At 49.1% G+C, this 12625-nt stretch overlaps 1 protein-coding gene and 1 long non-coding RNA gene across 3 annotated transcripts in view; one reads left to right on the top strand and one right to left on the bottom strand.

Moving 5' to 3' along the window:
- Nucleotides 1-9261, top strand: part of Slc16a2 (solute carrier family 16 member 2) — a 107600-nt gene extending 98339 nt beyond the window's left edge. The window contains exons 4-6 of the mRNA XM_027922981.2: nt 453-596; nt 4898-5126; nt 6680-9261. Coding sequence (XP_027778782.1) covers nt 453-596; nt 4898-5126; nt 6680-6900 — 594 coding nt within the window. The 3' untranslated portion in view covers nt 6901-9261. The remainder of the gene's footprint in view (nt 1-452; nt 597-4897; nt 5127-6679) is intronic.
- Nucleotides 5672-12292, bottom strand: LOC114081512 (uncharacterized). Of its 2 annotated transcripts, XR_003580815.2 has the most exons (5): nt 11956-12292; nt 10730-10889; nt 9757-9916; nt 6535-6606; nt 5672-6181 (listed from the first exon to the last, which is right to left on the bottom strand). It is a non-coding gene; the product is annotated as an uncharacterized lncRNA (long non-coding RNA). The 2 variants fall into 2 exon arrangements; XR_011705597.1 differs by having other exon boundaries at nt 6535-9916.
- Nucleotides 12293-12625: the final 333 nt, after the last annotated feature.

Genomic DNA, 12625 nt, shown 5'->3' with positions numbered 1-12625 from the left:
GACAGAGTTTTCTATTTTTTTTTAAACTATTTTTTAAAAATATTTTTTAGTTGTAGATGGACACAATATCTTTATTTATTTTTATGTGGTGCTGAGGATCGAACCCAGTGCCTCACACATGTGAGGCAGGCGCTCTACCACTGAGCTACAGCCCCAGCCCCTGAGAGAGTTTTCTACGACTGTGTGGAATGCTGGTCTTTGTGGTCACATGATTTTGTTTAAAAAATAGCACATATTAGATCTAACTTCATGATGTGTAGTAACCTCTTTAAGGTAATAACAAATCCTGTATTAAAAGAACCCATTCAGCTTTGTTTACTCCAGCATTCACTAAACTTCTATGCCACAGAACTTTCAGTTGTTTCAGTAGAGAGTCCTGAATATGCCAACAATTAACCAGTCAGCTTTTCTTCCACCTTGTGTTCTGAGGGTCCTGGTATCCTGCTTTTCAGATGAAGTATGTGGAAGAGGAGTTCTTGGAAATCAAGGAGACCTGGGTGCTCTTGGTGTGTATCGGGGCTACCTCAGGCCTTGGGCGTCTTGTGTCAGGCCATGTCAGTGACTCCATTCCTGGACTTAAGAAGATCTACTTGCAGGTGAGTGTGACCATATGTACACTGTGAGGAAGAATAGCTTGCCACAGGTTATCTCTAGGCTTTGGAACAGATTGGTAGGGTGTGCCACTGCAGTTCCCTGGGCCCTTGTGTGACACAAGAAAGTCAATCCAATTCTCTGAGCCTCAGTTTCCCTTGTTTTCAAGCAAAAGCAATCATCCTTGTTATGCTTCCTTTACCAAGATGGAATGTGTACCCAGTAAAATCAGTGTATATGGAAACTTTTAGAACATTTTAAAAAATTAATAATAGGTGTTCATCTGAAAACAAGAAACTGAGGCCGGAAGTTAAATGCAGACCCCAGTAAGGACTGATTTCATTGCTACCGTACACTCTCTTGGAGGACTGTAGGCAACTATAACACTCCGTGTGATCCAGCATCTCTCTCCTCTAGGCCCAGGCTCAAGCCTATCATGTCTCATACTTCCAGAGCTACTTGGCATCAAGCACTGGTTCTCTTCCTCTCTCTGGTACTAGGGATTGAACCCAGGGGTGTTTTGCCACTGAACTATATCCACAGCCCTTTTAATTTTTTATTCTGAGACAGGATCTTGCTAAGCTGCCGAGGCTGGTCTTGAACTTGTGATTCTCCTGCTTTAGCCTCCCAAGTTGCTGAGATTACAGGTGTGTGCCACTGTGCCCGCCCAAGCAATGGTTCTCAATTGCCATCCTCTCAGTGGAAATCAAAAACAAAAGGCCAGAAAAGGCCAGACCTTACTTCCCCTCTTTAGTCCTCACTGTACTAATTTATGCAACGAGATAATTCTTTGCTTTCCTATCTCACCTTACAGGTGAGGATCAAAAGAAATGCAGTATTACCAGGTTTTAATCCTTCTGACAGTGACATAGTTTCCTCATATTGTGGGCAGCAGAAACATGGATGCTCCAGAGGCCTCTTTCTGTGTGCACTGGGCCCTGTTTTGATTCAAATATAGACTACTACTACTCAGGTTGTCCGTCTTTGGCTGGCTGGCAGCAATAATGTCTTCCTGATCTGTCTCATGCTTTTTGCTCCTATAGCTGGTCTTATCAGAAGGTTCCTAAGTGTGGAACCCTGTGGGAAGGGCAAAGGCAGCCCCAAGAAACAAATAGTCATGAATTATCCATCCAGAAGGTGGTTGTGTTTGGACTGAATGCCTGGGAAAGCCCTAAGGGCACTTCTAAGGGGCCCTGAAGATACTCACAGCAGGGATTTATCTGTCCCAAGTGTGTTCCTAAATACCCTCAGTTGTTTTGGATAAGGACATGATTAATTTTTTCCTGTTGTGTTTAACTCCTGTTAGTTTGAGAGATCTGGCCAATCTTCTTTGCCAGAGCTGTAGATGCCCTTCGTGTCCAGCCAGGCTAAATTCTCATGGCACTGATGGAGAAACTGAGGGAAAGGCTTCTCAGACAGTAATGGCAGAGCTGAACTCCTGTGAAGCACTCTTCTCATATCACACCTTACCCTAAGTGACGGATGACAGAGTCAAGTTTCAGAAATAATAATTGACTTGACCAAGGTCAAACCAAGAGCCTATGATTGGGATTATGAAATTTTGAATTTCTGTGCAAATATCAGCAAGTGCTTTATCTGGGTGGCTTTCTGCATTGGGAATATGCATGTTCTTCCAGCCTCTTTCACAAGCCCCCACTCGCCATGGGTCTTCCCTGCCACTATTAGCCAAGATGCCAAAGGGTTCTGGAAATCAGAGTAATCTGGCACTGAGCCAGGGCTTTATCTTGAGGAGAGGCAGCAGCCCCTGCCTAGCCATATAGCTCACATGCTTCTCATTATAGTCTGCAGGAGAGAGATGAGGCCCCAGCAGCTTTTGCTTTCTGTTGTACAGCAGGATTTCCAAGGGACTGGGAAGCATTGCTGGATGGAGGCCAAGTTAGGCTGGAATTCAGCGTTTCTGCTAACTTTTCCCACCCTCTGCTCCTGCTCCTTTTCCTTAGTCTTACTTGACCCAGTTTTACCACTTAAAATAATATAAAACAATCTTAGAACATTATAGTTGAAACACATCTTCATCAACTTATAGTTCAACTCTTTCATTTTGCAAATTGAGTGTTTCAGGCCAAGAGCACAAGACAATGGATAAACTGCCCCTTTCTCTTGAGTTTCTCAACAGACTCCATCACAGGAATTGGTTTTTTATTTTTTTGTCTCTGGGTCAGTTGCAGGAGTACAGGTCTGGGAGAGAAAAGGAGGATATACAGCCTCAGGTTCTGAAAAACCACCCATTAGACCCTGTGGTTCTTACTATTCGTGAAGACAGGCATACATGCCTGGCATTTAGCCTCTGCACAGTTTGTTGGCAAGAAAATGGTGACAACCTGCAAGAGAGCCCCACATTGGACCAGTTCTTGAGGCCTAATTCCCAGTTCCAAGAGGGATTTTTTTTTTTTATTTCTAAACTTTGGCAAGGCCTCCTAGAGTATGTTAAGAGGCAACTAGATACAATAGGTAGCAATTAGAGCTGATTAAAATCAGTTAATGCCATCCTTTGTGTTATATAATGGTATTAACTCTTAATTACCATAATGGGCTTGGTTGATAGGTGGATCTGGTTTTATCTCATAGTTGTGTGTGAAGCTAGAGTGTCTCCTGTTCTTATTCCTAAATTCTGCCTACCTACCTCAAAACAACGTGGTCAAGTTCAAAGTTTCCCCAAAAAAGAGATGTCCTCAGATGGCATTATCCTCTCAAAAACCCAACTAATCCACCTAACAAACCCACTGTGAGCAACAATATAGAAAATCTTTTTTTCTCTTTGTAGATATGAGGATTGAACCCAGGGGCACCTACCACCCAGAACATTCCCAGCCTTTGTTTTCTGTTTTTTTTTTTGTATGGGGAGCCACACCCCCAGTCCCATTTTGTTTTTTATTCGGAGACAGGGTCTTACTGAGTTGCTTAGCACCTCCATTGCTGAGGCTAGCTTTGAACTTGCAATCCTCCTATCACAGCCTCTCAAGCCTCTGGGATTACAGGCATGCGCCACAGTTCCTGGCCTCCCCCAGCCTTTATTTTTACTTTTTGAGACGGGGATCTCTAAATTGCTGAGGCTGGCCTCCCACTTGCAATCTTCCTGTCTCAGCCTCCTGAGTCTCTGGAATTACAGACATGCTCACCACACCTGGCTGCAACACAAAAAGTCTTTAGAACCTTAAACAGACTTGACCTTCACTCCTCCCACAAGTTCCTGGGCAAATTGGCCTGCTTATTGACCAACTACGAACTATTGGCAAATCCTTGGGCCTCTTAAGGCCTTAGTAAACAGATCAGGTCTTAGCCTTGGCCCTGGGATAACCTGACTCTGCTGGCTGCAGAGATTGGTGGAGGGGCAGGCAGTGCTCCTTTCTCTGCCTGCAGCCAAGGTCTTCAGTCAACTTCACAGGCACAAGTTGCAAATGACCTTTATCAAAAGATCGGCTGTTTCCTGTGGCCCTTCTCTGTTGAGAGAGAAAAACCAGCCACTGCAAAGTGATTGTCTTTGTTTTGGAGTCAATTTTTTTTCTCAGCCCAAAAGAAGGCCCAGTGACTAGTCAGTGCTCCTGGTCTGGATTTAAGCTTCCTAGACACCCACCTACTAGCTTAGTTTTCCTGAAAGGCCCCTTTGTCGCCTTCTCAGGGTGTCCAGCCAAGCCCAGAGGCCCCCAGGGACATGCTGCCTGAGGTGTTTGAGACAGGTGATGTGTCGCATGTCCTAAAGCATAAGGAACCTGGGTGAACCCCCTAATGGTTTCTTTCATGTCAAGGTGTTTTCTAAAATCTACCCCCACCAAAATGGGCATTGGCTCCTTCCACATTTTAGAAAGCCATACCTTTCTTTATATCCCCTATCTAGTCATTGTGCAAGCCATCCTCCCTCTTCCCCTTCCTTTTCCCATACCTTACTTGAATCTGAGAATATCAATATGACCTGATCCCAGGTCCTGATACCTGAGACACTCAGACATAGGCTCAGAAAAAAAAAACAAAAAAAAAAACAGCATTCCCTTTATCTCAGGATCCAATGCAAAGACCAACTTCTTGAGGCCAGGGGCCATGTCCTCCCTTTCTTTAGTCCTGCTAGATTCAGTTAAGTTGGGGCTCTCACAAAGACTTTGAACCCTTCATTGAAGAACTTAGAAGGGGCCTGAGTAACTGCTTAATCCAACTGCTGTCCTTGTTGACACCCTGCTTCCCCCAACCCATTTTATAGATGGTAGAAATGAAGATCTGAAAAAGGACATGTTATGTGCTATGTGGTCTTGCCTGGTCAGCACAACATGACCACAGGCCCTTGCTCCCCTAGGTCCTCTCCTTCCTGCTCCTGGGCCTGATGTCCATGATGATTCCCCTGTGCCGGGACTTCGGGGGCCTCATCGTTGTCTGCCTCTTCCTGGGCCTGTGCGATGGCTTCTTCATCACCATCATGGCCCCCATCGCATTTGAGCTGGTGGGCCCAATGCAGGCCTCACAGGCCATTGGCTACCTCCTGGGCATGATGGCCCTGCCGATGATTGCTGGGCCCCCCATTGCAGGTGAGGTTGATTTCCAGGGAGGGCATGAGTCAGAGACCTGTTTTCCATAGGCTCTATCTCTGTTTAAGGTCCCCTTTCCTCATATTTTCTGCATAAGCAGCCTTGTCAGAGTGCATGAAACCCCTTACCACCATTGGTGAAGGAGATTAAACACAGTACACAGGCATGGATTCATTTGGGGGGGATGGGTTTTCCATGGTGGTGTTTCAGTGGGGTTTTATTATAGTCAGCATGGCTCCTTCCAGGAAAGTAGAGGGAAAAATGGGTTTGACCTTCTTGACCATTTTATTTGTCCAGTGTTCTCTTGCTCTCCTCACAGTTAAGTGATTATTTAAGGTAGCTGAGTAAAAGAGGTAGGGAAAAAAAGAAAGCTGGCCCTAGTTTTATTAAAACTTTGAGATGTCCTTCTCTTCCTCCTCCTCTACTGGCTTAAGAATTAAACTTATTAAGGAAACACCCCAAGACTGAGCCAGTGAAGTTCACCTCCAGCAGGCAGCAGGCAAAGTGCTGGTGTGCCATTTTTCAGCACTCCTAGTTTCCCCCTCCATCCTCCCAGGAGAGCACTGTTGGTAACCGAGGGAACATACGAAATAAGAAACCCAATGAAAAGAGAAGTTCATTTCCTTTCTAGGGATTTATTACAAACACTGATTCATGGGTTAGCCTCCCCTAAGTTGGTCAAATGGGCTAATTCAACAAATACTCCTTGAACACCAATTATGTACAAGGTGTTGTGAGGGTGCCATGTGACAGTGGCAAAAGGTTTCATTCAGGCTCTTGTGCAACAGTCACACTGCTTACTGGGGGAGGGGAGACTCTATCCAGTCCCTGATGGCAACAGTGGTCCAGAATCAACAACTCTTTCCTTTTTGCTTATCTCCTGAGTAAGCAAAGGGACAAGGGCATCCTTGCCTTTGCTTCTGGGCTCATCCTCCTTATGAGGTAGCTCATGTTAGCTTCTGGAGGTGAACAGGAAGAGGCCTTGCATCCCATGCCAAACACATCCATGGTATTGGCAGCTTAGAGGAAGCCAGAGGGGCCAACCATATCTATAACTGAAAAAAAAAAAGACTTGTGTGACTTCTTCCTAGGGGAACTGGAACTTCAGAGAAAGGGAACCTCAGAGAAAAAGTAAATAGGGACTCAGCTAAATTGTTCCACGAGAATAAATGGGAGTAGGGGTGGGGAATATCACTGTGAACAGACACAAGGCTTGGCCTTCCTTCCTTGGAATTATTTTAAACTAGATTCCCTCCTAACACCATCCCTAGGAATGACTGGAAGGTAGCTATAGCTTGATGAAAGTTACAAATGTGGAAATCTTAAGAGGGGCTTCATTCTCTCCTTCCATAATAAGCATTTAGCTCAAGGGCCCATAGCCCCATTACCTCAGGGAGGAACCACTTGCCTTTAAGTTGAGGGAACTCCCAAGTCAAGACAGTGCAGGCCAAGATTCTCTGGATAAGCACTGGGATGGCCCCTAGAAGAGGCAGAGAGCAATTTTGGGTGGTAGGGAAAAGCCGAGCTTGACTTGTGTCTCTTGACTGTTTCAGGCCTCCTCCGCAACTGTTTTGGGGACTACCATGTGGCCTTCTACTTTGCCGGTGTGCCCCCCATCATTGGGGCTGTAATCCTCTTCTTCGTCCCTCTCATGCATCAAAGGATGTTCAAGAAAGAGCAGAGGGATTCCAGCAAGGATAAGATGTTGGTCCCTGATCCAGACCCCAATGGGGAGCTGCTGCCAGGCTCCCCAAACCCTGAGGAACCAATCTAATGCCTCTTTCTTGCCATTGTGTGCTCCTCCCCAGCTCTTCCCCTGCTCAGCATTTACATTTTTTTGCCACCAGCACACTAGTTCCCAAACCTGTGCACACAGCATTTCAGCCACCTGACCACCCCCTTGGAGCCAAAGCTCTAGGTGTTCCAAACTCATTAACCAAATTTTCCCCATGAATGCCTTCAAACTTGCCAGGGCCCTTCTCCCAGGAACTGGGAAAGCTTGAGATTTCCCCCTGGCCTTTGGAACCTCTCCATATACATTCTAACCCCTGGGGGAGGAGGATGATAGAACCTCCAGGCCCCAGCTTGTTAGTCGCCCACTAAAATTAACTGCCAAAGGTGCTACTGTGTCCCCAGGAGCCTAGTGGGAGAGACTCAAGCCTCTGATTACTGAGAAATTTATTGCCATTCATCCTTGGAAGCCATTTGGGTGGTGGGGGAAGGGAGGCAGAATGAGACAAGGAGCCTTGTTTAGTCTCACAAGTTCCTGAGGTCTGTGGCTTCCCGAGAGCTGTATACAGGTAGTATCCCCATGATATGGTTGGTTAACAGTCTGCTTCTCTCTTCCTTTCCTTTGATTTTTCTCTACTGCCTCCTTTCCATTCTTTTCCCTCTCTATTTCTTTTTATGATTGTCACAGATTCATAGGTGCTTGGAGAAAGGAGGGACCCAAAGCTTGGGCCAATCAGCCTCATATTGGCTCAGTCCAGCCCTAACACTAGCATTAATCCCGTTCATCTCAGGCTGAGCCTCATCTCACTTTTTGGCTCAAGCTGATATAATCATAGACTGGAAGAGTAGAATATCACACAGGGAAAGGACCTTAAACACCACAGAGTTCCATGTTCCACCCACTGTTTTTTACAGATTTTCCAAGTCAATGCATTAACCTGGAGGCCTTCCCAGTCCCCCATCCTTGTATCCACCTGTCAAATGTGAATAAACTCCTTTCATCTCAGCAGGCAGAGGAGGACTAAGGACAGTGAGCTGGCGTGGTGCATGGAGGGCCAGTGGCTATTGACATAGTGAAAGACCAACTCCTCCATCTCTTAGTTTTCATGGCAGGTCAATATTTCCACCTGGCCACGACAGGAAATGGACTGTTTTAGGAAAAACCTCATTCAGAACCTGGATCCCCAAAGGTACAGGCAGCAGCTGCACACAGGGTTGGACACTTTCTTTTAGGAAGGGGAAGCCACCCTAGCTTTTACCACCAAGTGTTTCCCCCATGCTGGACATCCTGGGCCACTCTGCTTAGTGGGCATTAATGGTGCCAGGAAAGGTAGATTCTGGACCACCTTCTTCCCTCTGAAGTAGGTACCAGATGCTTCCCTATACCCAGGCTCTGTGCAACAATCTTACTGAAGAGCATTCCAGGTGCTCCTGGCTAGGGGCAGAGGGCTCTGCCAGGCTGTGTCCAGGTAGCACAGCTCACCTCATTAGGAGCTCAGCCTCTCTCTTTCCTCTGTCTTTGTGTCTCTTTCTCCCCTCTCTGGGCCTTTGTTTATTGTGTTCCTGTCACCCAACCTTTCATCATCTTTTTTGCCAGGCACCCCTGGCTGTCACTTGGAGCCAATAGTAATTTGCCACCCTAAACCAGGGTCATCCTATGGCCAGGAGGATGAGGTTGCCCTGAGGGGCTCCAAAGAAGACAATGGTCCCCACACATGAATTTTTCCGTTACAAACAGGCAGCTGGGGCATGGTTGGCCTCTGAAAGTTTCATTCAAGGCCAAAGTCTGAGCCCCCCCCCCACCTCTGCTGGTCTTAGTCCAGCTCTTATCAACTCCCTGAAGGAAAATCCATTGGTTCTTGGCTCTGTAAGTAGGAAAGGGCCTAGTTAGTAGCCTGTCAGCTCAAACAGCAGTGAAACAGGAGAAGATGGACTGCAGGAGCCCTGTAACTCCTGAGAGAGACCATTGGAAATACTAGAGCAACAATGCCCCTGCTTCCATTCCTCCCTGCCCCGCCCCCACTGAGATGCTGGAGGGTGGTCCTGCAGGGCCTCCTTTGTTGCTCATGACTGGATAGCTTTTAAAAATCAGGCTGCCACCCACTTCTCTCCAGTTGAAGGAAAGATATTCACAGGTCCCAAATCTGCCTATTCAGGTGTCACTTAACATTGACAGGGTGTCAATTTACTTCTTCCACACATGTGCATGTGCATGTGTGGGCTTGTGTGCTTTTGGAGAGAATTGTTGGTTGGCAAAAGCAGCACAGTATTAATATTTAGAGTAGGATGCAGCCTCTTAAGCACCACAGTTAAACCTAGGAGAACGAACAAAATTTCAGAGCTTGAGACCTGGGACATTTAAATCCTCAAGGGGTTTGGAACAAAATAAACAGATCTAAAAGTTTGGTTTTGGTATGGATGTTGCCTACAAGGGTGAAATAGTCAACCTGGTTAACAGCAGGAAGTTTGGCTTCAGAACTGAAGCCTCATTCCAAATCAGATTTCTGCCAGGGTCTGTGCTCTCTGAAAGAGCGGACATTTGAAAAGGAGAGGAGCTATATAAGGCTTTGGGTTTGGGTGGACTGTTTGAAACTTCATTTTCTAGGGAGCTCTGAAGTGGAAAAGTGGCTACTTTACAAAATGAGAACATGGTTACTGGCTGAGTCAGAGTAAAAGCCTGCCAAGGCCACCACCTTGCTATAAATGTGCCTTCCTGAAAATTGGCAATGACCTTAGCAATATTACAATTCAACCTCTTCTCTCTCCCTTATTGGTAGGGAACCTGAAGAGAGTAGTCTAGCTGGGTTACATAGCCCTACAGTGACAGCCTGGAATGGAGGGTGATACAGCAGAGAGACCTACAAGAATGACAAAACTAGGAGTAAACTTAAAGTCTCACTTGTCCATATTCTGCATTGAATTTAAGTGGGGAAATTGAGGCCTAGAGAAACGAAGGGCCTGCTGCAGGTTCACACAGTTCATCAGAACAAGACTTGAACTCAGGTAATTAACTTCCAGTCCAATCCAAACCCCTTGTTTGCTAGATGAAGACACTGGCCCTAGAAAGGAAAAAAGGAGTTGTCCACTTCACTCAACCACACAGAAGCCCATTTCTAAAAGGGTGTCAGCAGGACCAGCTCTTAGTGGAAATAAAAGCTGAGCAGTGTGACTCTCAGCATACCCCATTGCTTCACAATTACTCTCATTCCCAATCTACACAAACTTTTGGTTTCTCCCTCCCATTCATTCTAGACCTTCAGGAAGCCTTGGCCTTGGAAGCTTCTTTCCACCAACTGCCTTTCTACTCTGAACACCAAGAGCAACGAATAAAATCCGTCTCCTTCTGGCTGTGCAATGGCCAAGACAGGGACAAAGAGAAGAGACTGGCTTTCTTTGGGAGTGGGTGGTTTACCACCCAGTTCTTAGCTATTGCTGTTTCTCCTCTGCTTAGTGCAGACACCCTCAGGCTGCCGGCCTCCTCATCTCCTCCCACTGAGGCTAATTACTTTGTCCAGCTGCCAGGCCTCAGGCTCTCCCACCCAAGATCTGCTGCCCCTCCAGTCCCTCCCCCAGCAGCCCGAAGAGCTCAGTCTGTTTGATCACTCAGGATCGTTAGATTTCAAAGCTGTGGAATCCCATAATTTTTATGAGCATATGCTCTCCTCCAGGGCCTTTTCATGTCTGAAAAGGCAGCCAGCAGCTCCCTGCCACTTCTCCACAGTAGCACAGCAAGCCAGCTGACGGGGATTACAAATCCCGGGTGTCTGACAGCTGGTGCCCCATAGAGTGAGACTGGTTAGAGTAAGAACACTTGAAACAAGTTCTGCAATTGTAGCAGAGACCCCAGAGGAACAAGGAAAGGGATTAGATACCCAGGAGGTTGAGGAGGCTGTTCTTCAAAGGCCCTTGATTCCTGCCTTTCAGCTCTCTCTAGTGGTCATCAGATACAGAGCTCCAGGCCTGGTTGTCATGTCTTTTCAGCAGTATTTCCTAAGAACCTGATGTGTGTCAGGCACTGCTAGAACCCAGGGACTTCAGAAATGGAAAAAAAAAAAAAGAAAAGAAACAGAATTAGAGACAACAATGTGAGGCAACACAAGAAGGAATTTGTACTATCATTTTTCCAAAATATCTTCCTCCTCTGGGCCTTAGTGTCCTGGAGTATTATCACCCCCCACCCCCGCCGTCAAAACTCGGTCTACTTTGGGGCAGAGAGGGGACACCACGCCCCCACTCCCACCGAGGCGGGCGCGTCCCCTCCCCCCTGTGCTCCCCGAGACTGGCCTCCCGGGGGCCAGAGTCGCCCGGAAGAACAAATCTAGCTTCAGCGTCGGTTTCCTGCTGAGCCAGAGCCGGATAAAATTAGCCCATTGCTCACATCTAACAAGTGTCACAGCCGCGTCCAGCTGGGGGAGGGGAGGCGGAGCCAGCCGGGCCTCTTTCGCGCCCTCCGGGGCCAGTGCCACCAGCCGACTGGCAGCACCTGTCGTGCGGCCCCTGCCCAGGGCCCCCTCGCTCCTCTGCTCCTGCCAGAGACCATGGCCCCAACCGACCTAGAAACCCGCGGGGCGACCCTTGCCCCCCTTTCCTACCCACCACACTCCCGCTCTATTTGCCCTCGCAGCATAATCGGGATCCAGGGGTGCTAATCGGTACCCTTCCCCCCCAGGTCCCCTGGCCCGCCCCGCACTCTGGGGATGCCTGGGATGGAGACGGGGCTGGGGACCCCGGCTATGGCTCCTGGTCTTGTCGCCGGCTTCTGGTCATGTTGGGAGGGCAGCGGGGCGTGCACGGGGTTGCTGCCCCTCGGCGGGCCTCTCTCCGTTCCCTCATCCGGGAGGGGTGACCACCCGGGAGCCGCGCCACGGAGACGCATCTGCCCCTGCTACTCAGACGGGAATCCGGCCCGCCCAGGGGCAAGGGGGCGGGAGAAGGGCAGGAGGAGCCAGTCTCCGCGCGCCAACTGGCCCGAGGGCCCGAGGGGTAGACGGCAGCTGCCCGCTAGCCCGGGCTCTGCTCCTCCCGCTCCCCCACCGCCCGGCTCGTGCCACCGCCACCAGTGGCTGCAGCTGCAGCGGCGACGGCGCCCCAAACTCACCCCCGCCAGCAGGGCGACTACTACACGAGGCGCTCCCCTTGGGCCCCTGAGAGCCCCTTCCGAGGGCCTCCCTCCTCCCTCCACCCGAAAGCGCCGTCCCCAAGGCCCCAGGGGTGAAGTCTGGCCGCTGCTAGCGAAGGGCCTACGTGAGCCCAGGCTCGAGGCCGCCAGGATGAGGGGCCTGGGGGCGGGGACCGCCCGGAGGAAACGCTCCTGCGGTCCTCTGCCCTCCTTTCCGACCTCCAACGCTGGGCCCGCCCCGCGGGGCCGCCTGCTCTCTGAGGTCAGCCAGTGGCGCTGCACCAGCCAAAGACTTGGCCCACCGCTCAATCCCCCGCCCAGCCTCGAGGAGACAGTCCCAGAGGAAGCGGGTGAGTGGCTCAGGGCTAGAGCGCACGCTTTGCATGCTCGAGGCCCGTGCACGCGTACACATACAGAACATAAAGTGAAACGAAACGACAGAAACAAAACTTCCTCAGAACTCTGGGCTTCCACCTCACGGGCTCAGGCCGGCTCCCCCACCACACAGTCCCACCAACTGCCCAAAGATCACACAGGTGAGCAGGCACAGTTGCCTAGGCTGGAGAACTCTCTTCGTGGTAGTGGTGGGAAGGAACACCTTGTGTCTGAGATCGGCCCTCCTCAATTTGCTCCTCACAGACACCCCTCC

Source organism: Marmota flaviventris, chromosome X, assembly GCF_047511675.1.
Source record: "Marmota flaviventris isolate mMarFla1 chromosome X, mMarFla1.hap1, whole genome shotgun sequence".
NCBI classification, from domain to species: domain Eukaryota; kingdom Metazoa; phylum Chordata; class Mammalia; order Rodentia; family Sciuridae; genus Marmota; species Marmota flaviventris.
Note: the sequence above shows the minus strand (reverse complement) of the source record. Positions and strands in the feature narration are given on the sequence as shown.